The sequence below is a fragment of the Oncorhynchus clarkii genome, chromosome 9, assembly GCF_045791955.1.
Source record: "Oncorhynchus clarkii lewisi isolate Uvic-CL-2024 chromosome 9, UVic_Ocla_1.0, whole genome shotgun sequence".
In the NCBI taxonomy this organism is placed as follows: domain Eukaryota; kingdom Metazoa; phylum Chordata; class Actinopteri; order Salmoniformes; family Salmonidae; genus Oncorhynchus; species Oncorhynchus clarkii.
The window spans coordinates 679,462-704,669 of record NC_092155.1 but is presented as its reverse complement, the minus strand read 5'-3'; the positions used below and the strand labels follow the sequence as shown (position 1 = coordinate 704,669).

General features: G+C 43.1%; 2 protein-coding genes across 9 annotated transcripts in view; both read right to left on the bottom strand.

The window, feature by feature from the left end:
* LOC139417050 (disks large homolog 4-like) overlaps positions 1 to 140 on the bottom strand; it is a 180,671-nt gene extending 180,531 nt beyond the window's left edge. For all 3 annotated transcript variants that reach the window (XM_071166291.1, XM_071166292.1, XM_071166293.1), the window contains exon 1: positions 66 to 140. In XM_071166291.1, coding sequence (XP_071022392.1) covers positions 66 to 84 — 19 coding nt within the window. In that variant the 5' untranslated portion in view covers positions 85 to 140. The remainder of the gene's footprint in view (positions 1 to 65) is intronic.
* Positions 141 to 9,116: 8,976 nt separating this feature from the next.
* Positions 9,117 to 24,101, bottom strand: LOC139417049 (stress-associated endoplasmic reticulum protein 1). Of its 6 annotated transcripts, none has more exons than XM_071166288.1 (6): positions 23,780 to 24,101; positions 14,972 to 15,047; positions 10,443 to 10,925; positions 10,148 to 10,250; positions 10,031 to 10,099; positions 9,117 to 9,868 (listed from the first exon to the last, which is right to left on the bottom strand). In XM_071166288.1, exons 1-3 carry the CDS (start codon positions 23,861 to 23,863, stop codon positions 10,885 to 10,887), a joined length of 201 nt encoding a protein of 66 aa, XP_071022389.1. In that variant the 5' UTR covers positions 23,864 to 24,101; the 3' UTR covers positions 9,117 to 9,868; positions 10,031 to 10,099; positions 10,148 to 10,250; positions 10,443 to 10,884. The 6 variants fall into 6 exon arrangements, with proteins under 6 accessions (XP_071022389.1, XP_071022391.1, XP_071022386.1 ...); XM_071166290.1 differs by having other exon boundaries at positions 10,148 to 10,202; XM_071166285.1 differs by having other exon boundaries at positions 9,117 to 10,099; positions 10,148 to 10,202.
* Positions 24,102 to 25,208: the final 1,107 nt, after the last annotated feature.

Below are 25,208 nucleotides of genomic sequence, written 5' to 3'. Positions count from 1 at the left end.
ATTTTCTCCATCATGTTGTCATCTCTGTGAAGTTGTCTCATACACACACATTGATAAAGTCTCACCCTGTCGTTTCAGCGGCATGTTGTCCGGTAGTTGCTCTTCTCTCTACTTTCTCTCTGTCTGTTGATCTGCTCGAGACAGGGCGCAGATTAAAGCCTATTCAGGGATTTAAAGACAGCCGCATGGCCTTCTGGGAAGTGGAGTTTAATCCCAGGGCCACAAGGTCAGAGGAGAGAGCTTAGAGCCAGACACCTGTTCTATTCATTCTGTCTGTCTGTCTGTCTGTCTGTCAGTGGTGCACAACATCACAGTAACCGTTGTTGAAGGAATGGTTTGATTGTATGTCAAGTGATTCTCTTGTGAATTTTAGAATCCTTAAAAGTTCCTATAAATGTACCTGTCTTTTCTATTCCTTAGTTGTCTGTCTGTCTGTCTGACAGTCAGACAGTCAGACAGTCAGTCAGACAGTCAGTCAGTCAGTCCAGTCAGTCAGTCAGTCCAGTCAGTCAGTCCAGTCAGTCAGTCAGTCCAGTCAGTCAGTCAGTCAGTCAGTCAGTCAGTCAGTCCAGTCAGTCCAGTCAGTCCAGTCAGTCCAGTCCAGTCCAGTCCAGTCCAGTCCAGTCAGTCAGTCAGTGGTGCACAACATCAAAGCTCCATCCTAACTGTTTTTCAATGAATTTAGTGTTATTTAGGCAATAGAGCCTAAGCTAACTAGAGCTACGTATGCTGAACAAAAATATAAACGCAACATGCAACAATTTCAAAGGTTTTACTGAGTTACATTTCATATCAGGAAATCAGTCAATTGAAATACTTTCATTAGGTCGTAATCTATGGATTTCACATGACTGGGAATACAGATATACATCTGTTGGTCACAGATACCTTAAATAAAGTAGGGGCGTGGATCAGAGAACCAGTCAGTATCTGGTGTGACCACCATTTGCCTCATGTAGCGTGACACATCTCCTTCACATAGAGTTGATCAGGCTGTTGATTGTGGCCTGTGGAATGTTGTCCCACTCCTCTTCAATGGCTGTGTGAAGTTGCTGGATATTGGCGGGAACTGGAACACTGTCATACACGTTGATCCAGAGCATCCCAAACATGCTCAAAGGGTGACATGTCTGGTGAGTGTGCAGGCCATGGAAGAACTGGGACATTACCAGCTTCCAGGTATTGTGTACAGATCCTTGTGACATGGGGCCGTGCATTATCATGCTGAAACATGAGGTGATGCCGGTGGATGAATGGCACAACAACGTGCCTCAGGATCTCCCCATGGTATCTCTGTTCATTCAAATTTCCTTCAATAAAATGCAACGATGTTCCTTGTCCGTAGCTTATGCCTGCCCATACCATAACCCCACTTCCACCATGGGGCACTCACTCTGTTCACAACGTTGACATCAGCAAACCGCTTGCCCACACAACGCCATACTATCTGACATCTGCCTGGTACACTTGAAGCCGGGATTCTGAACATTTGCCCATTGAAGTCGGTTACAATGCCGAACTGAAGTCAGGTCGAGACCCTGGTGAGGACAACGAGCGGATGAGCTTCCCTGAGACGGTTACAGACAGTACTGAACTGAAGTCAGGTCGAGACCCTGGTGAGGACAACGAGCGGATGAGCTTCCCTGAGACGGTTACAGACAGTACTGAACTGAGGTCAGGTCGAGACCCTGGTGAGGACAACGAGCGGATGAGCTTCCCTGAGACGGTTACAGACAGTTTGTGCAGAAATTATTCGGTTGTGTAAACCCAGAGTTTCATCAGCTGTCCGGATGGCTGGTCTCAGATGATCCCACAGGTGAAGAAGCCGGATAGGGAGGCCCTGGGCTGTGGTCTGCGGGTTATGAAGCCAGTTAGACGTAATTCTCTAAAACGACTTTGGAGGTGGTTTATGGTAGAGAAATTACTATTAAATTCTCTGGCAACAGCTCAGGTGGACATTCCTGCAGTCAGCATGTCAATTGTCTGCTCCCACAAAAGTGTTAGGAATTTTATGAATAATGACTAAACAATATCTACATTTAAATAGAACTATAACTAATTAAACTCTACCCTGTTTTACAATATCTGATTAATAATGTTAGTTCATAAGAAAGAGGTTATGTGGCATGGACAAGGGTTAATTGGAAATGATAACCATTGTGGAAGAAGGAATGTATGTGTGTGTGTCTAAAGTAAGCAAAGAGGATCATCAACCTATGTTTGAACCTACCCAGCTATTACTCTGTGGCGATCAAATAAGACAGCGAGAGCCCCTCCAGGTTTTCCGTAATAATAGTGGTAATACATTATGGTGAGACTTCAGGAGTTAATCCAGGTATAGTGTGTGTCATGTATGTGGAGTTAATAGTTAATGGTTAATGAACACATATAGGAATTATAAAATTCCCATGACAAAAACTTGAGACATCTGTGACATTGTGTTGGGTGACAAAAATTCCCATTTTAAAGAGTGGCCTTTTATTGTTCCCGACACAAGGTGCACCTGTGTAATGATCATGCTGTTTAATCAGCTTATTGGTATGCCACACATGTCCAGGTGGATGGATTAATAGCCGACAAATCACAGTCTGATACCAACCCTTAGTAAACTTCTGAATAAAATGGTGTTTGACCAGATATAATGCTATTTTACAGTAAACAAATTGACAACAGAATTTCAGCATGCTTATAGGGAAGGACATTCAACAAGCACAGCACTTACACAGATGACTGATGATTGGCTGAGAGACATTGATGATAAAAAAATTGTGTGGGCTGTTTTGTTAGACTTCAGTGCAGCTTTTGACATTATTGATCATAGTCTGCTGCTGGCAAAACGTATGTGTTGTGGCTTTACACCCCCTGCTATAATGTGGATAAAGAGTTACCTGTCTAACAGAACACAGAGGGTGTTCTTTAATGGAAGCCTCACCAATATAATCCAGGTAGAATCAGGAAATCTTTAATGACATGACACTGGCCTTGATTAAAGCCTGTTTGTCTATGTATGCAGATGACTCAACACTGTACATGTAGAGTCAGGAATTCCCCAGGGCAGTTGTCTAGGCCCCTTTGAGTAAAGCCAGTGTGTATGTATGGGGATGACTCAACACTATACACGTCAGCTACTACAGCGACTGAAATGACTGCAACACTTAACAAAGAGCTGTAGTTCGTTTCAGAGTGGGTGGCAAGGAATAAGTTAGTCCTAAATATTTATAAAAGTAAAAGCATTGTATTTGGGACAAATCATTCACTAAACCTCAACTAAATCTTGTAATAAATAACGTGGAAATTGAGCAAGTTGAGGTCAACTGTCTTGGTCAAAACATATTAATACAACAGTAGCTAAGATGGGAGAAGTCTGTCCATAATAAAGCGCTGCTCTGCCTTCTTAACAACACTATCAACAAGGCAGGTCCTACAGGCCCTAGTTTCTACCTTCTTAACAACACTATCAACAAGGCAGGTCCTACAGGCCCTAGTTTCTACCTTCTTAACAACACTATCAACAAGGCAGGTCCTACAGGCCCTAGTTTCTACCTTCTTAACAACACTATCAACAAGGCAGGTCCTACAGGCCCTAGTTTCTACCTTCTTAACAACACTATCAACAAGGCAGGTCCTACAGGCCCTAGTTTCTAACTTCTTAACAACACTATCAACAAGGCAGATCCTACAGGCCCTAGTTTCTACCTTCTTAACAACACGATCAACAAGGCAGGTCCTACAGGCTCTAGTTTTGTAGCACCTGGACTACTGTTCAGTCGTGTGGTCAGGTGCCACAAAGAGAAACTTAGGAAAATGACAATTGGTTCAGAACAGGGCAGCACGGCTGGTCATTGGGTGTACACAGAGAGCTAATATTACTAATATGCATGTCATTCTCTCCTGGCTCAATGTGGAGGAGAGATTGACTTCATCACTACTTGTATTCATGAGAGGTATTGACATGTTGAATGCACGAAGCTGTCTGTCTAAACTACTGGCACACAGCTCAGACACCCATACATACCCCACAAGACATGCCACAAGAGGTCTCTTCACAGTCCCCAAGTCCAGAACAGACTATGGGAGGCACACAGTACTACATAGAGCCATGACTAAATGGAACTCTATTCCACATCAGGTAACTGATACAAGCAGTAGAATCAGATTTAAAAACAGGTAAAAATACACTTATGGAACAGCGGGGACTGTGAAGAGACACACACAGACACACGTACACATGGAGGCTGTATTGTAAATATGTGAGGGTGGAGTAGTGGCCTAAATGTATTGGGTAAAGTGCTGCTGTCTTGGCAGGAACTAATGGGGATCCACAATAAACCCCAGGAAGAGTAGCTGCTGCCTTGACAGGAACTAATGGGGATCCATAATAAACCCCAGGAAGAGTAGCTGCTGCCTTGACAGGAACTAATGGGGATCCATAATAAACCCCAGGAAGAGTAGCTGCTGCCTTGGCAGGAACTAATGGGGATCCATTATAAACCTCAGGAAGAGTAGCTGCTGCCTTGGCAGGAACTAATGGGGATCCATAATAAACCCCAGGAAGAGTAGCTGCTGCCTTGGCAGGAACTAATGGGGATCGATAATAAACCCCAGGAAGAGTAGCTGCTGCCTTGGCAGGAACTAATGGGGATCCATAATAAACCCCAGGAAGAGTAGCTGCTGCTTTGGCAGGAACTAATGCGGATCCAAAGTAAACCCCAGGAAGAGTAGCTGCTGCCTTGGCAGGAACTAATGGGGATCCATAATAAACCCCAGGAAGAGTAGCTGCTGCCTTGGTAGGAACTAATGGGGATCCATAATAAACCCCAGGATCCTTAATAATTTATTGTTTAAACTTATTGTGTACATAATTTTGCTGCTACCGTCTCTTACGACCGAAAATAACTTCTGGACATCAGCACAGCGATTACTCACCTCGAACTGAACGAAGATGTTTTCTTTAATGAGTCTGACGTGAAGGATATACTGCTTTGTCGGGAACAGGCCCAAATCCCCGTCATTTGTGTGAAGAAAAGACTGAGAAAAAGGGGGCGGAGGTCGGGCTGCTTTCTGAGAATTCGTAGGCGAGTGAGTAAACCTCCTCTACCATTTGCACGTTGGCCAATAGAACGATCATTGGAAAACAAAATTGATGTTCTACGATCAAGAGTACCAACGGTACTTAAAAGTTGTAACATCTTATGTTTCACCGAGTCATGGTTGAACGACGACACGGATAATATAGAGCTGGCTGGGTTTTCCGTGCATCGGCAGGACAGAGAAGCTACGTCTGGTAAGACGAGGGGTTGGGGTGTGTTTCTATCTACAGTGGGGAGAACAAGTATTTGATACACTGCCGATTTTGCAGGTTTTCCTACTTACAAAGCATGTAGAGGTCTGTAATTTTTTATCATAGGTACACTTTAACTGTGAGAGATCCAGAAAATCACATTGTATGATTTTTAAGTAATTCATTTGCATTTTATTGCATGACATAAGTATTTGATTACCTGCCAACCAGTAAGAATTCCGGCTCTCACAGACCTGTTAGTTTTTCTTTAAGAAGCCCTCCTATTCTCCACTCATTACCTGTTTGAATTGATCGATGGTGTCAAAAGCAGCACTAAGGTCTAGGAGCACGAAGACAGATGCAGCGCCTCTGTCTGACGCCATTAAAAGGTAATTTACCATCTTCACGAGTGCAGTCTCAGTGCTATGATGGGGTCTAAAACCAGACTGAAGCATTTCGTATACATTGTTTGTCTTCAGGTAGGCAGTGAGTTGCTGCGCAACAGCTTTTTCAACAAAATAATGTGAGGAACGTGAGATTCAAAATAGGCCGATAGGTTTTAATATTTTCTGGGTCAAGGTTTGGCTTTTTCAAGAGGCTTTATTACTGCCACTTTTAGTGAGTTTGGTACACATCCTGTGGATAGGGAGCCGTTTATTATGTTCAACATAGGAGGGCCAAGCACAGGAAGCAGCTCTTTCAGTAGTTTAGTTGGAATAGGGTCCAGTATGCAGCTTGAAGGTTTAGAGGCCATGATTATTTTCATCATTGTCTCAAGAGATATAGTACTAAAACACTTGAGTGTCTCTCTTGATCCTAGGTCCTGGTAGTGTTGTGCCACAACACCCACAACTGAGCTTTGGAGGAATAAGCAGATTTAAAGAGGAGTCCGTAATTTGCTTTCTAATGATCATGATCTTTTCCTCAAAGAAGTTAATGAATTTCTCACTGCTGAAGTGAAAGCCATCCTCTCTTAGGGAATGCTTTTTAGTTAGCTTTGCGACAGTATCAAAAATAAATTTTGGATTGTTCTTATTCTCCTCCTTAAATTGGAAAAATAGGATGATCGAGCAGCAGTAAGGGCTCTTTGGTACTGTCTTTCCAAGCTAGTCTGAAGACTTCCAGTTTGGTGGAGCAGCAGTGAGGGCTCTTCGAAACGGCACGGTCTTTCCAAGCTAGTCGGAAGACTTCCAGTTTGGTGGAACGCCATTTCCGTTCCAATATTCTAGAAGCTTCAGGGCTCAGGTATTTCCTGTATATTTCCTTATGACAAATGTTTTTGGTTTTGTACGACTGCATCTAGGGTATAACCTTCCTCAGTTAGGTGGTTAACTGATTTTTGTCCTCTGATGTCCTTGGGTAGGCAGAGGGAGTCTGGAAGGGCAACACCTCCGCCTTTGCGGGATGCACAGGGGATATGATCACTAGTGTAACCAGGAGGTGAGGCCTCATTTAACACAGTAAATCTCAATGGGGATAGCTGAGCTGACTACACTGACTGTGCTAGGGGCAGACTCCACTAAGCTGGCAGGCTGGTTAACAGCCTGCTGCCTGGCCTGCACCCTATTTCATTGTGGAGCTAGGGGAGTTAGAGCCCTGACTATGTTCATATATAAGATGAGAGCACCCCTTCAGCTCCAGGATGGAGTCCATCATTCATTTTTATCTCTATTTGTGCTTTTTGTGACTCCTCTCTTTGGCTGGAAAAATGGCTGTGTTTTTCTGTGGCTAGGTGGTGACTTAACATAATCATTTGTGGTGCTTTCGCTGTAAAGCCTTTTTGAAATCAGACATCAGGGTTTCTGCACTTTGAGCTGATGAAAGAAGGGCTTTATAAATACATCTGATTGATTGATTATAAAAAGTAAAAATGTAGAAAGTAAAAACTGTCAAGTTGGCAGAAAAGCAGCAAAGTAACGCAACAAACCGCACAGCAGCACGTGATTCAACCAGAGGGGGACAAAACTCTAGACCACCTACCAATTCTAGATCACCTTTACTCCACACACACAGAGACGCGTACAAAGCTCTCCCTCCATTTGGCAAATCTGACCATAATTATATCCTCCTGATTCCTGCTTACAAGCAAAACCTAAAGCAGGAAGTACCCGTGACTTGCTCAAAATGGAAGTGGTCAGATTACGCAGATGCTACACTACAGGACTGTTTTTCTAGCACAGACTGGAATATGTTCCGGGATTCGTCCAATGGCATTGAGGAGTACACCACCTGTCATCGGCTTCATCAACGTCGACGACGTCCTCACTGTACGTACATATCCCAACCAGAAGCAGGCGGCATCCTCACCGAGCTAAAGGCTGGAGCTTCTGCTTTCAAGGATACTAATCTAGACGCTTATAATAAATCCCGCTACGCCCTCAGACGAACCATCAAACAGACAAAGTATCAATACAGGATTAAGATTATATCCTACTAATCCGGCTCTGACAGGATGTGGCAGGGCTTGAAAACTATTACGGACTACAAAGGAAAACCCAGTGCCATAAGAGCTAAATGCTCTTAGCAAACAACACTGAAGCATGCATGAGAGCACCAGCTGTTTCTGGACAATTGTGTGATAACGCGCTCAGTAGCTGATGTGAGCAAGACCTTTAAAACAGGTCAACACTCACAAAACCACAGGGCCAGACGGATTACCAGGGCGTGTACTCAAAGCATGCGCTGACCAACTGGCAAGTGTCTTCACTGACATTTTCAACATGTCCCAGACTGAGTCTGTAATACCTACATGTTTCAACCAGACCACCATAGTCTCTGTGCCCAAGAAAATGAAGGTAACCTGCATAAATGATTACCGACCCATAACACTCACGTCGGTAGCCATCAAGTGCTTTGAAAGGCTGGTCATGGCTCACATCAAAAGCATCATTAAGTTTGCTGAGGACACAACAGTTGTAGGCCTGATTACTGACAACAATGAGACAGCCTATAGGGAGGAGGTCTGAGACCTGGCAGTGTGGTGCCAGGACAACAACATTTCCCTCAATGTGAGCAAGACAAAGGAGCTGATTGTGGAATACAGGAAAAAGCGTGCCGAACAGGTCCCCATTAACATCAACAGGGCTGTAGTGGAGCGGGTCGAGAGTTTCAAGTTCCTTGGTGTCCACATCACCAACAAACCTTCATGGTCCAAACACACCAAGACAGTTGTGAAGAGGGCACGACAACACCTTTTGCCCCTCAGGAGATTGAAAAGATTTGGCATGGGTCTCCAGATCCTCAAAAAGTTATACAGCTGCACCATCGAGAGCATCCTGACTGGTACCAGGCAGTTGCCATAGGGTGTAGGGCGTAGTAGGGCGTAGTGCGTAGTCTGTAGGGTTTATTGTGTAGGGCGTAGTGCGTAGTCTGAAGGGTTTAGGGTGTAGTGTATGGGTATGAATACTTTAGGAAGGCACTTTATGTGGAGCTTTAACAGTAAAAGAGATGAGTGACTCAGACAGGTACATTGATGGAAGCAACAACCTGCAATATTAAAACTAATCCGCCCACTAATTATTTATTTTTAATATAAAATAAAAACCCAAAACATTAAGTTTCTCAAAGTAGTTTCATTTCTGATGAAATACTATGATTTAAATCTCATTATAGCTCATGTAGACATACTACTGTCCCTTTAAAACATTCTGAGACAGCGATAGGACATCGACATGAGCAACACCACAGACGAGCGCAATGCAGACGTGTGTACCAGTGAGCTTCCATAACATGTCTCTGCAGCCCCGGAAACAGCAGTTTGGCATCGCTCAACTCTTAGTTGTGGAAATAGACCTGCTAGTGTTTATACTTTACAAACAAACCCAGAAAAATCATCTTTAGAGAAAAAAAATCTGTTTTATTTGTATAAAACTCATTTGCATAGCGTTTTACAGGAGGGAGGTGGACTGACACACACGTTCACACTCTGGGTGTTCAGGAGAGGTGTCTGCCTCTAGGGAGTGCTTCTTCATACACACACACACACACACACACTGGCCATTCAGCACGTAGATACCACAGTAACAGAACGGCCAGTGTAGAAGACAACTGAAGACAGTAAAACAGTTGAAAACAGACTGAAAACTTCCTAGATACGGACACACACACAGGAGAGAGGGGAGATGGCAGGATAAGGGAACAGAGCGATGAGGGAGATATCAGAGGGATGTGATCATACAAGGGAGATATCAAAAACAAGGACAGATCATGTCACAGCAGTCAGTCAGTCTACTGGACTAACACGATGAGACTGAACCTAGAGCAGTGGTTCTCTCCCCACATCCCAACAGTAACCATCAGTGGGACCAATACCAAACTGACCTGGGATCAGTGTTACAGAGTACAGCTCAGATGAGACAACATTAAGACCCATAAACAAAATGGTTCTTTCAAGAACTACATAAGACATTTCATATTTCAACATTACCAATACAATGTTATAAAAGAAAGACCTGGAGACATTCACAGTATGGAGAACCTTCTGATGTTTACCTTGACAGAGACAGGGTGATCTAATTCACAGTATGGAGAACCTTCTGATGTTTACCTTGACAGAGACAGGGTGATCTAATTCACAGTATGGAGAACCTTCTGATGTTTAACTTGACAGAGACAGGGTGATCTAATTCACAGTATGGAGAACCTTCTGATGTTTAACTTGACAGAGACAGGGTGATCTAATTCACAGTATGGAGAACCTTCTGTTTACCTTGACAGAGACAGGGTGATCTAATTCACAGTATGGAGAACCTGCTGATGTTTACCTTGACAGAGACAGGGTGATCTAATTCACAGTATGGAGAACCTGCTGATGTTTACCTTGACAGAGACGGGACGGGGATGATGTGTGTGTCAGCTGATGTTTACCTTGACAGAGACAGGGTGATCTAATTCACAGTATGGAGAACCTGCTGATGTTTACCTTGACAGAGACGGGACGGGGATGATGTGTGTGTCAGCTGATGTTTACCTTGACAGAGACGGGACGGGGATGATGTGTGTGTCAGCTGATGTTTACCTTGACAGAGACGGGACGGGGATGATGTGTGTGTTAGCTGATGTTTACCTTGACAGAGACGGGACGGGGATGATGTGTGTGTCAGCTGATGTTTACCTTGACAGAGACGGGACGGGGATGATGTGTGTGTCAGCTGATGTTTACCTTGACAGAGACGGGACGGGGATGATGTGTGTGTCAGCTGATGTTCAATTATTTTATTTGACCTTTATTTAACTATGCAAGTCAGTTAAGAACAAATTCTTATTTACAATGACGGCCTACCACGGCCAAACCCTCCCCAAACCCGGACGACGCTGGGCCAATTGTGCGCCGCCCTATGGGACTCCCGATCACGGCCAGTTGTGATACAGCCTGGGATCAAACCAGGGGCTGTAGTGACACCTCTACCACTGAGATGCAGTGCCTTAGACCACTGCGCCACTCGGGAACCCTAAAATGTTTTAACTCGACACAGAGAGGAGGGGGGGGGTGTATGAGTAAAGGGAGAACACTGGGCCGGATGTCTGTCGGTGGCTGGAGCAGGGATGGGGTGAGGCTGTTGGTGTTCTCCCAGGGGAGGAGGCTCTGATCTGGGTGACAACCATCACAACCCCTGCCTGATACTCTGGATGATCTGGAAGATGGCTGAGAGAGGGAGACAGAGAGACAGAGAGACAGAGAGAGACAGAGAGAGACAGAGAGAGACAAGAGAGAGACAGAGGGAGACAGAGAGAGACAGAGAGAGACAGAGAGAGACAGAGAGACAGAGGGAGACAGAGAGAGACAGAGAGAGACAGAGAGAGACAGAGAGACAGAGGGAGACAGAGAGACAGATACAAATCAGAGTCCATTGTGATGTCTGTGACCCAGCTCCGCCCAAACATTCCCAGAGTCCTGCATCAGGTGACACAAAAATATTAGCTGGCGTAACGAATGAAAACATTTCAACCCGTGGGTCGGCTCTTGGATTCAGAACAATTACATTGTGGCTTGAAAATGTTTTAAAAACAAGGTTGTATAAAAAATGATGACATTTTTTATGAATGGTCCTTGTTCACTGTTCACCCCGCTATCAGGGGTCAGTGCAGGTGCATCAAAATAGCGACCGAGAGACTGAAAAACAGCTTCTATCTCAAGGCCATCGGACTGTTAAATAGACATCCCTAGCCAGCTTCCACCTCGTACCCCGCCCTGAACTTAGTCACTGTCACTAGCCGACTACCACCCGGTTACTCAACCCTGCACCTTAAGACTGCTGACCTCAAAGTATTCATATCCTTTGACTTGTGTTAGAGCCCGAATTTAAACTGGATAAACGAAAAATCCTCACCCATCTAGACACAATACCCCATAACAACAGTGATAACAGGTTTATTTTTTGAAAATGAAATACAGAATTCTCATTTACACCTGAGGCAATATTTTGTAGAAGCACCTGGATTGTAATACATTTGCCCATTATTATTATTTTAAATACTAGATTTTCAAGTAGATTTAAGTCAAAATTGTAATTTGGCCATTCAGGAATGTTCACTGTCATCTTGGTAAGCAACTCCAGTGTTTATTTGGCCTTGTGTTTTAGGTTATTGTCCTGCTGAAAGGTGAATTCATCTCCCAGTGTCTGGTGGAAAGCAGACTGAACCAGGTTCTTCTAGGATTTTGCCTGTGCTTAGCTCCATTCCATTTATTTTCATCCTGAAAAACTCCCAAGTCCTTAACGATGACAAGCAAACCCATAACATGATGCAGCCACTACTATGCTTGAAAATATGAAGAGTGGTACTCAGTAATGTGTTGTACCTTCTCCAAACATAACACTTTGTATTCAGGACACAAAGTGAACTGTTTTAAAGTCACCATTGGTCTCATGGTGAAATCCCTGAGCGGTTTCCTTCCTCTTCGGCAACTGAGTTAAGAAGGATGCCTGTTTATTTGTAGTGACTGGGTGTATTGATACACCATCCAAAGTGTAATTAATAACTTCAACATGCTCAAAGGGATATTCAATGTGTAATTTTTTTCATTTTTACCCATTTACCAATATGTGACGTTCTTTGCGAGACATTGTAAAACTTCCCTGGTCTTTGTGGTAGAATCTGTTTTTGATGCAACTCTGAGGGACCTTACAGATAATTAACTATGTACAGAAAAAAAAATCATGTGTGCAATAATAGTGTTTAAAACAAAGTAGTATATTATTATCTAACTTCAGCAAATTAGTATCCTAAACTTATTTAGGCCATTAACAAAAACATGTCAGCTTTTCATTTTTAATTCATATGTAAACATGTTTTTAAAAACAACTCCACTGTGACATTATAGGTGAAAAACCCTTATATCCATTTTAAAATTCAGGCTGTAACAACAAAGTCTAGAATATGTTCTGAAGACACTATACATAGATATTTAACTTTGGTCACTTTAATAATGTTTACACACTGCTTACCCACTTTATAGGTAAACACAGTATTCTAGTCACGGTTCAGAACTACTGATGAACTTCTGATGTCCACTTCAGTATACACTACCGGTCAAAAGGTTTTACTCAGTTAAGGGTTTTTCTTTATTTTGACTATCTTCTACATTGTAGAATAATAGAAGACATCAAAACCAGTAGAAATAACACCTATGGAATCATGTAGTAACCACAAAAGTGTTAAACAAATCAAAATATATTGTATATTATTCTACAATGTAGAAAATAGTCAAAATAAAGAAAAACCCCTTGAATGAGTCGGTGTTGTCAAACGTCTGACCGGTACTGTGTTCTAGTCATAGTTCATCCTATACAATGTTTATTCAGACCCCTCGACTTTCTCCGTTGTTACATTACAACCTTAATCTAAAAAATATTTTTTTATAAATCCTCAAAATCTACACACAACACCTGACAAAGCGAAAACAGGTGTTTAGAAATGTTGCAAATGTATTGAAAAGAAACAAATACCTTCTTTACATAAGTATTCAGACTCTTTGCTGTGAGACTTGAAATTGAGCTCAAGTGCATCCTGTTTCCATTGATCATCCTTGAGATGTTTCTACAACTTGATTGGAGTCCACCTGTAGTAAATTAAATTGATTGGACATGATTTGGAAAGACAAACACCTGTATATATAAGGTCCCACAGTTGACAGTGCATGTCAGAGCATGAACCAAGCCATGAGGTCGAAGGAATTGTCCGTAGAGGTGTGAGACAGGATTGTGTCGACGCACAGATCTGGGGAAGGGTCCCCAAGAACACAGTGGCCTCCATCATGCTTAAATGGAAGAAGTTTGGAACCACCAAGACTCATCCTAGAGCTGACCGCCCGGCCAAGCTGGGCAATTGGGGAAGAAGGGTCTTGGTCAGGGAGGTGACCAAGAACCCAATGGTCATTCTGACAGAGCTCCAGCGTTCCTCTTTGGAGATGGGAGAACCTTCCAGAAGGACAACAATCTCTGCAGCACTCCATCAATCAGTCCTTTATGGTAGAGTGGCCAGACGGAAGCCACTCCTCAGAGAAACTCCCCAATACAGGTGTGCCAAGCTTGCAGCATCATACCAAAGACTGCCAAAGGTACATCAACAAAGTACTGAGTAAATAAGCTTCAACGATCTTCATGTACATCTGGATCTGTTTCCCCATGTCATCGAAGGCTCTGGGTCTTTCCTCAGACACCATGTACCTCTCCTGGATAGGCTGGCCCAGTTTCTTCAGCACGGCCAGTTTGTCGACGTTGTTTAGGTTGGTCCTCTCCATCTTCATACAGCCAGTTCTCTGTGTCCTCCAGTTGTAAAGACAGGATATCCCGATACTTATGTAAATGTGATATTTCAGTTTATTTTCAATACATTTGTAAATAAAGTTGTTTTGTCATTTACCAAAACAATTGAATCAATTTTAGAATAAGGCTGTAACGTTAATTTTTTTTTACTAAAATAATGCTTTCCTGAATCCACTGTAGATCGAGAAATAACTTGAGAATTGGAGTAGCTACTGGTCCAATATTCTAGAACACGGATACATTTTGGACTCTGATACGCACTTTATACATTATGTCAATTAGCCTATCAGAAGCTTCTAAAGCCATGACATGCATACATATACAGTTGAAGTCGGAAGTTTACATACACAAAGTAGATGTCCTAACCGACTTGCCAAAACTATAGTTTGTTAACAAGAAATTTGTGGAGTGGATGAAAAACGAGTTTTAATGAATCCAACCTAAGTGCATGTAAACTTCCGACTTCAACTGTACATGTATGCATGTCATGGCTTTAGAAGCTTCTGATAGGCTAAATGACATAATTTGAGTTAATTGGAGGGCCAAAATTCACCCAACTTATTGACCCAAGTTAAACAATATAAAGGCAATGCTACCAAATACTAATTGAGTGTTTTGTTAACTTCTGACCCACTGGGAATGTGATGAAAGTAATAAAAGCTGAAATAAATCACTCTCTACTATTATTCTGACATTTCACATTCTTAAAATAAAGTGGTGATCCTAACTGATCTAAGACAGGGAATTATTAAAAGGATTAAATGACAGGAATTGTGAAAAACTGAGTTTAAATGTATTTGGCTAAAGTGTATGTAAACTTCTGACTTCAACTGTATATATTCATACATTATATATATATATATATATATATATATATATATATACACACACACACACACACACACACACACACACAGTCTCTTACCTGATCCACACACCACAAAGACAAAGAGGGCCAGTAACCAGGGACCAACAGGAGACTTCTCCTCATTCACCACCCGCTGAAACACAGGGTTAACACAGAGGACACAGGGTTAACACAGGGTTAACACATAGGACACAGGGTTAATACAGGGTTAATACAGAGGACACAGGGTTAACACAGGGTTAACACAGAGGACACAAGGTTAACACAGAGGATGGACACAGGGTTAACACAGAGGACACAGGGTTAACACAGGGTTAACACAGAGGACACAGGGTTAACACAGAGGACACAGGGTTAACACAGGGTTAACACAGAGGACACAGGGTTAACACAGAGGACGGGCACAGGGTTAACACAGAGGACACAGGGTTAACACAGGGTTAACACAGAGGACACAGGGTTAACACAGAGGACACAGGGTTAACACAGGGGACACCGGGTTAATACATTGTTAATACAGGGTTAATACAGGGTTAATACCAGAGACAGGGTGACAGGGTTAACACAGAGGACACAGGGTTAACACAGAGGACACAGGGTTAATACAGGGTTAACACAGAGGACACAGGGTTAATACAGGGTTAACACAGAGGACACAGGGTTAATACAGGGTTAACACAGAGGACACAGGGTTAATACAGGGTTAACACAGGACACAGGGTTAACAGAGGACACAGGGTTAATACAGGGTTAATACAGAGGACACAGGGTTAACACAGAGGACACAGGGTTAATACAGGGTTAACACAGAGGACACAGGGTTAATACAGGGTTAATACAGAGGACACAGGGTTAACACAGAGGACACAGGGTTAACACAGAGGACACAGGGTTAACACAGAGGACACAGGGTTAACACAGGGTTAATACAGAGGACACAGGGTTAACACAGAGGACACAGGGTTAATACAGAGGACACCGGGTTAACACAGGGTTAACACCAGAGACATGGTTAACACAGGGTTAATACAGGGTTAACCTTTTGCGTGTACGGGGCAGTATTCTCGTTTTTGGCTAAAAAACGTACCCATTTCAAACTGCCTATTTCTCAGCCCCAGAAACTAGAATATGCATATAATTGTCAGATTAGGATAGAAAACACTAAAGTTTCCAAAACTGTAAAAATATTGACTGTGAGTATAACAGAACTGATATTGCAGGCGAAAGCCTGAGGAAAATCCAATCAGGAAGTGCCTCTTATTTTAAAACCTCTCTGTTCCTATGCATGCCTATCCTCCATTTAAAGGGATATCAACCAGATAAGTGGAGAGGTGGGGGCTCTCAGAGTGAGTTTTCGCGCAACTGAGTAAAGCCACCATTGTTCCTCCCGCTGTTATTGAAAAAGCTACACACTCGGTTGATATATTATCGAATATATATTTTAAAAACAACCTGAGGATTGATTATAAAAAACATTTGACATGTTTCTGTGGACATTATGGATATTATTTGGAATATACATCTGCGTTGTCGTTACCGCTCTTTCCTGTGGATTTCTGAACATAACGCAAGGTATTTTGGGTATAAAATGATCTTTATGGAACAAAAGGAACATTTGTTGTGTAACTGGGAGTGTTGTGAGTGAAAACATCCGAAGATCATCAAAGGTAAATTATTTTTTTGATTGCTTTTCTGATTTTCGTGACCTAGCTACTTAATGCTTAGTGTACATAATGTTTTCTTATGCTATCGATAAACTTACACAAACGCTTGGATTGCTTTCGCTGTATAATAATTAAGCATAATAAGCATAATTTTAAAATCTGAGACGACAGGTGGATTAACAAAAGGCTAAACTGTGTTTTCCTATATTACACTTGTGATTTCATGAACATTAATTTTTTTAGTATTTAATATTATTTAACTGTGGCACAATGCTATTCAGCGGTTGCTGATGACAATTATCCCGCTACCGGGATAACAACAAGTTAACACCACAGAGGACACAGGGTGAGATGACATGTGAATCATGGAGCAGATGCTCTTATCCAGAGTGACTTACAGGTAATGCAGGGCAGTTTAACAAACCATACAACTCTTTGAACAAGGACTACTTCTAACAGTGTCCAGAGGGGAGTGTACGAAAATACATTTACAGGAAGAACTGGGCCGATACAAAGTTCGGCAAGAATAAAACTGAGGGAGATTTTACCGTAATTCTGGTAACAAACATTGCATCTGCAGTTTTTACAGTAAATGTTCATTTTTGTTTCAAACTATTCATCGTGCAGAGAGTTGGGAGGTTTGTTCAACTAAAATTAAAATGTTTGTTTGGCATTTTAAAAAAGTGACAACTGACTCTCAGCGTAATTCTTTTGCCGTGGAATTGCCCTTCTTCCAACAATTACATTACATTACAAGTACATTGCAATTGCATTGCAATTGCAGTTACATTACATTGCAATTGCAATTACAATTACATTACATTGCAATTACAATTACAATTACAATTACATTACATTGCAATTACAATTACAATTACAATTACATTACATTGCAATTACATTACATTACATTACATTACATTGCAATTGCAATTACATTACAATTACATTACATTGCAATTACATTACAATTACATTGATGCTGTTGATCACTGGTTGCCCTTCTTCCAACAATTACATTACATTGATGCTGTTGATCACTGGTTGCCCTTCTTCCAACAATTACATTACATTGATGCTGTTGACCCGGATCACTGGTTGCCCTTCTTCCAACAAAAGCTCTATTCGGACGGGGTTAGTTTTACTGGGGGAGGTCAGGTAATCAGACGGGGTTCGTTTTACTGGGTGAGGTCAGGTAATCAGACAGGGTTAGTTTTACTGGGGGAGGTCAGGTAATCAGACAGGGTTAGGTCAGGTAATCAGGCAGGGTTAGTTTTACTGGGGGAGGTCAGGTAATCAGACGGGGTTCGTTTTACTGGGTGAGGTCAGGTAATCAGACAGGGTTAGTTTTACTGGGGGAGGTCAGGTAATCAGACGGGGTTAGTTTTACTGGGGGAGGTCAGGTAATCAGACAGGATTAGTTTTACTGGGGGAGGTCAGGTAATCAGACAGGGTTAGTTTTACTGGGGGAGGTCAGGTAATCAGACAGGGTTAGTTTTACTGGGGGAGGTCAGGTAATCAGACTGGGTTAGTTTTACTGGGGGAGGTCAGGTAATCAGACGGGGTTAGTTTTACTGGGGGAGGTCAGGTAATCAGATGGGGTTAGTTTTACCGAGGGAGGTCAGGTAATCAGACAGGGTTCGTTTTACTGGGGGAGGTCAGGTAATCAGACGGGGTTAGTTTTACTGGGGGAGGTCAGGTAATCAGACAGGGTTAGTTTTACTGGGGGAGGTCAGGTAATCAGACAGGGTTAGTTTTACTGGGGGAGGTCAGGTAATCAGACTGGGTTAGTTTTACTGGGGGAGGTCAGGTAATCAGACTGGGTTAGTTTTACTGGGGGAGGTCAGGTAATCAAATGGGTTTAGTTTTACTGGGGGAGGTAATCAGACTGGGTTAGTTTTACTGGGGGAGGTCAGGTAATCAGACAGGATTAGTTTTACTGGGGGAGGTCAGGTAATCAGACTGGGTTAGTTTTACTGGGGGAGGTCAGGTAATCAGACGGGGTTAGTTTTACTGGGGGAGGTCAGGTAATCAGATGGGGTTAGTTTTACTGGGGGAGGTCAGGTAATCAGACGGGGTTAGTTTTACTGGGGGAGGTCAGGTAATCAGACAGGGTTAGGTCAGGTAACCAGGCAGGGTTAGTTTTACTGGGGGAGGTCAGGTAATCAGACGGGGTTAGTTTTACTGGGGGAGGTCAGGTAATCAGACAGGGTTAGTTTTACTGGGGGAGGTCAGGTAATCAGACTGGGTTAGTTTTACTGGGGGAGGTCAGGTAATCAGACTGGGTTAGTTTTACTGGGGGAGGTAATCAGACAGGGTTAGTTTTACTGGGGGAGGTCAGGTAATCAGACAGGGTTAGTTTTACTGGGGGAGGTCAGGTAATCAGACTGGGTTAGTTTTACTGGGGGAGGTCAGGTAATCAGACTGGGTTAGTTTTACTGGGGGAGGTCAGGTAATCAGATGGGGTTAGTTTTACTGGGGGAGATAATCAGACTGGGTTAGTTTTACTGGGGGAGGTCAGGTAATCAGACGGGGTTAGGTCAGGTAATCAGACAGGATTAGTTTTACTGGGGGAGGTCAGGTAATCAGACGGGGTTAGGTCAGGTAATCAGACGGGGTTAGTTTTACTGGGGGAGGTCAGGCAATCAGACTGGGTTAGTTTTACTGGGGGAGGTCAGGTAATCAGACAGGGTTAGTTTTACTGGGGGAGGTCAGGTAATCAGACAGGGTTAGTTTTACTGGGGGAGGTCAGGTAATCAGACAGGATAAGTTTTACTGGGGGAGGTCAGGTAATCAGACAGGATTAGTTTTACTGGGGGAGGTCAGGTAATCAGACAGGATTAGTTTTACTGGGGGAAGTCAGGTAATCAGACGGGGTTAGTTTTACTGGGGGAGGTCAGGTAATCAGAATTATGTACACGAGCACCAAACACCACACGTGTAATTTTAGTCCCGTCTGTTGTTCGACAAGCTCCTCTGATGACACACGTCCTGTTCTAGTCGACATCCCTGTGTTTGGAGAGAAATGTCTGAGTGACAGCTGTTTCTCTCGCAGTTTGAGCAAGAAAACAGCTGCTTTGATACATTGAACCAAGTGCTGAGCCTAAGCTGTGTATGAATCCTGGCTGTATCACAACCGGCCGTGATCGGGAGTCCCATAGGGTTGGCCCGGCATTGGAAACTTGTTTTATTTAATTAAAAGTTATGCAACACCTAATTCCCAACACCCACTTCCCCCTTACTCTCAATAACTGGGGGTGCCACTTTCCCCTTACTCTCAATAACTGGGGGTGCCACATTCCTCCTTACACTCAATAACTGGGGGTGCCACATTCCTCCTTGCACTCATTCCCTGCACTCAATAACTGGTGGTGCCACTTCCTCCTTACTCTCAATAACTGGGGGTGCCACATTCCTCCTTACTCTCAATAACTGGGGGTGCCACATTCCTCCTTACACTCAATAACTGGGGGTGCCACATTCCTCCTTACACTCAATAACTGGGGGTGCCACTTCCCCCTTACACTCAATAACTGGGGGTGCCACGATTAGCTGCAATGACTCCAACCAAACACTTCCTGTAGGTATTGATCAGTCTCACGTCACTGTGGAGGAAGTTAGCCCACTCTTGCATGCAGAACTGCTTTAACTCAGCAACATGTGGGTTTTCCAACATGAACTGCTCGTTTCAAGTCCTGTCACAACATCTCAATTGGGATTAGGTCTGGACTTTGACTAGGCCATTCCAGAACATCAACTTTGTTGCATTTGAACCATTTTCATGTTGATTGTGTGTTCTGGATCATTGCCTTGCTGCATGACCCAGCAGCGCTGTCGTTCTTTGAGTTTTCATTTAGAAAATAATCTCTCCGCAGAAGCGTCAGTTACAGTGATGGTCAACACAGCTCGATTGCCGTAGCAACATCAGGGAAACTGGGCAGAAGTGAGTGGTGCTTTAAAAACAGTAGTTCTGCAACATCTTTAATTGCCAGCCTCAACATGTTACGGAAAGAGTAGGGAAAGCCCTGGAGACAGGTCGTCTGGATTCTGGACAGACAATAAATTGGCAGATGCAAACAGATGATCATATTTAGTAGGGGGGCGCAGAAGTCTAAGGCACTGCATCTCAGTGCAAGAAGCGTCACTGCAGTCCCTGGTTCGAATCCTGACTGCATCATATTCGGCCGTGATTGGGAATCCCATAGGGCGGCGCATAATTGGCCCAGCGTCATCCAGGTTTGGCCTGGGGTTGGCAGTCATTGTCAATAAGAATGTGTTCTTAACTGACTTGCTTAGTTAAATAAAAAGGTTACATCATATTTTAAAACATAGTGGACAACAGTTCTTGAGAGCATGAACAAAACAAAGTGGTTAGGCTACTGGTGAACCGGCATTTGAGTTGTGTGGTTCCAATATCAACAGTCCCTTATCTCTGGTTTAAGCTGGCATGCATCAACAGTCCCTTATCTCTGGTATGAGCTGGCATGTGTCAACAGTCCCTTATCTCTGGTATAAACTGGCATGCGTCAACAGTCCCTTATCTCTGGTATAAACTGGCATGCATAATTCAAGATAACGTCTAAATTGTGTGCAGTGCAATGGACATACAGTGCTTTGGGAAAGTATTCAGACCCCTTGACTTGTTCCGCATTTTGTTACAGCACTATTCTAAAATTGATTAAATTGTTCTGTTCTCAATCTACACACAATACCCCATAATGACTTCACAATACCCCATAATGACATCACAATACCCCATAACGACAAAGCAAAAACAGGTATTTTTTTTAAACAAGTGATATAAAAATAAAAACTGAACACATTTACTTAAGTATTCAGACCCTTTACTCAGTACTTTGTTGAAGCACTTTTGGCAGCGATTACAGCCTCTAGTCTTCTTGGGTATGACGCTACAAGCTTGGCACACCTGTATTTGGGGAGTTTCTCCCATTCTTCTCTGCAGATCCTCTCAAGCGCTGTCAGGTTGGATGGGGAGCGTGCGTCGCTACACAGCTATTTTCAGGTCTCTCCAGAGATGTTCGATCTGGTTCAAGTCTGGGCTCTGGCTGGGCCACTCATGTACATTCAGAGACTTGTCTCGAAGCCACTCCTGCAAAGTCAAAGGGTCTGAATACTTTCCCGAATGCACCGTATAACGCAAGTCTCAGGAAACACTGTCTGGGTTGGCAATACTCAGTGTAGAAAACAGACGGCCCACAACCTGGACCGACAGGCTGTGGTGAAAGAAAGAAAAGGAGGACTTCAGCAGACCAGGGGAGTATCAATTTGGATTTCATTTACTGTGCATATTGCAGATCATTTGTGTAGACTATTAGCCAGGAAAAGCGGGTAGTGGCTGAATTTATCCTCAAGCCCACTACTTTAATTCCCCTCATTGTTACGCTACTTGATATGTAATACTTATTATAACAAGTTTATGAATAACTAAATGACAGTATATAGCTATAGATAGTACACTGCATAATGAATAGTCAGCTAGTGTTGTGGGTGGACTCACTGTATAATGAATAGTCAGCTAGTGTTGTGGGTGGACTCACTGTAAAATGAATAGTCAGCTAGTGTTGTGGGTGGACTCACTGTATAATGAATAGTCAGCTAGGGTTGTGGGTGGACTCACTGCATAATGAATAGTCAGCTAGGGTTGTGGGTGGACTCACTGCATAATGAATAGTCAGCTGGTGTTGTGGGTGGACTCACTGCATAATGAATAGTCAGCTAGGGTTGTGGGTGGACTCACTGTAAAATGTGGCATTACTAGACTGGTTTTATGCACACTTTCTATCCAAGATGGGAGAGTGAGAGAACAGCTCATATCATACAGGTCCAGACGAACTGTGTTATGCCAGTAGGCACTTCGGATACCATTACTTTTTTGTTGCAGGTTAGGAAACTGAGGTTAAGGTAAGGGGGAAAAAAACACTCTCCTAACCTGCTACAAAAATCCCATGTATGAAGTGCCGTGATCACCTCTAGGTAGTGATTTAACGTTAGCTAGCCAACCACATCCCTAGAACGGAACTTCCACCCTGCTGTTGCTAGGGTTGTGGTGGTAATAACATCTAAACTTTGACTGACAAAAACACATAGCTTGCTTTAATGACCACTGACTAGTCAAACATCTAGAGTCTATTTCACTGGCAAATGAGCTACTTGGGTAATGTAGCACAACAATGTTTATATGAACAAGAAGGTGATAGATATCATGTCCCCAAAGCTGCAGTCCAAACACGTTATTTTTAACCCCTCAGCCAGCTCCTTTCCCTCCGGGGGAATCCCCGTCCAAACCGAATGCAGTTTCATCGCCACCTCAAATTCACTAACCTCGGCCCTCGATTTAGTTCGAGGGAGCGAGTGGACAACTTTGGTCACTTGCGGGGTTGATATGACCCACAATTAAACTCAAACTGTAGTCACATGTCAAACTCTGGTGACAGCGAAGTGTCAAATGTAATAAACAAGGCTGCATTTTCGGCATGTCAGGGGGAAAAAAGTATAAAGCTAGCTCTCTAAAATATATAGACATTGATTTTAGCATTGGCAAATTGACCTAGTCTCGTAGTGAGGAGCCTAGAATCATAAAAACATGTTTGGGTAATTCTGAAATGTATTGGAATAAATGAATATCTAGCTACCTGACAGGAGTGTTATCTAGCTACCTGACAGGAGTGCTGGCTAGATACGTTATCTTGCTAGGTACATTAATAGCTTTAGGTTGGTTGTTTTTAAGCTCAACTTCAGATCATCTCTCTCCCTCGCTTGGGCAATGACGGGCTGAGGGTTTAGGGTTGAGGGCTGTCTACTTTGAAACGCAGCCTTAAGTCGAATGGTCATTACTAGCGAGCCAGACAGCCAAAATTAGAATCCCTAGCTAGATGGACAAGCTTGCTAACGTGTCGGCAGCCAAAACGTGTCTTAAATTAAGATTGTTTTATTCTTGATTATGAATTATAAAATGAAATTAACTACAGCATCGTGCACTGTGAATGGTGAGCCCTCAGTCTGATTCCCAGGCAGACAGATTGTAGCCATCTTCAGCTTGTTACAGTGAGCTCTCCGTTTGAATGGCCAGCTGATTGAATAGCCAACTAGTTAGCCGGTGCTGTCATAGCCTAGGCTAGTAGCTATCGGTGTGTGTGTAGCTGATAGCCAGCTAATGTTAGTTAACAAGCTCGAGTCTAACCGTGGTTTTCTGGACGTGTCCTCGCTGCGTTATGGTCTTGCTGTGTTTCTCGTTAGCCACTTTCATCCGTTGGACCGCCGACATGTCGACAACCGGTGTGTCAAAGTCACTCACAGCCACGAAATAACGATACACTAACTCAACCACCGGCGTATCACTTACAGATAAGGACTAATGAGAAAGGAGGGCAGTTTGTTGATTATAATTTTTTTTTTTAAAGCGATGAATAAGAATAGCCGATAACTGCTAGCGTCCAGGCCGCGAAGGCTAACGGTTGTTAGCTTGCTGTTAGCCGGCTGGCTACCGGAAGTAGATGCTTCTACCCTCGTCACGTGTCGAGGGTCTAGTGTGACACATGTTTTCTAAGGGGCAGATCTAGTGTCGGTCTAATCTACCCCAAACTAGACTAAAACGATGCAGAGGGACAAACCAAAACCAGCTCTGGGATCCGTTTCACAAATTAAATGAAGTTAGCTGTTTTATTAAGAAACCTTGTTGCCAGAAATACTGTCTACTTTGCCTGCATTTCAAGCAGTGTTGTTTTGTTGTTGTATCTCTTCAGTTCGAACGTATTTTACATGGACTTGTTTTAGCCACATACATTCGCTATCCCGGTTTCCCTGTAACTGAAAAACATCTTCCTAAACTCGTCCGTTTCGGGGTGGTCCACATGAATGTAGTCGAGGACCGGTCAACTCCGTTCTCTTATATCGAGGCGGAGTTGAGTTTTGATAACGGGTAGCTGGATTTACAACATTTAGACACCATCAGTCGATTCTTGTAAAAAATTACATTTCCAACTGCGGTCCTGAAATTAATACTTTTAATAAGAACCTATTAAATACAACATCTAATTCCATTTGTCACATGCGCCGAATATAACTAATGTAGAATTTTTCGTGAAATGTTTGCTAACGACCTTTCCCAACAATACAGAGTTTAAAGTTAAATAAAACAGTTACTCCTTCTAGGGTGGGGTTTATCGGGGGTTGGCATCCAACGTTATGGTGCATTACCGCCACCTACTGTACTGGCGTGCGGGCCAGAGACAGGGAGAAACTAAGTCCTACATGCCAGCAACGTTGCTCTTAAAAATAGATCATAAAATATTTGAGACTATCTCTAATGACGTTCTAGTAAATATACTCTTTAAACTAATTTCCTGTATCCCCTTCTCCCTCATATTAGATCTCAGCCTCTCGCTTTCCCTCTGATACTGCCCGCACTGTAGCAATACATACTCCACTGTCTCTGTTTCCTGGCAATAATCACACTTTCCTGTTGGATGCTTTCCTATCACATTAAGGACTTATTCAACTGGTTGTGTCCCACCCTTAATCTTGTAAAAAATAGCCTCCTCTCTTCTGTTCTTTCCTGCTGCCCTCCACTCGCCGACTTTACTCTGTACTTGAAATAAATGTCTGCCCTA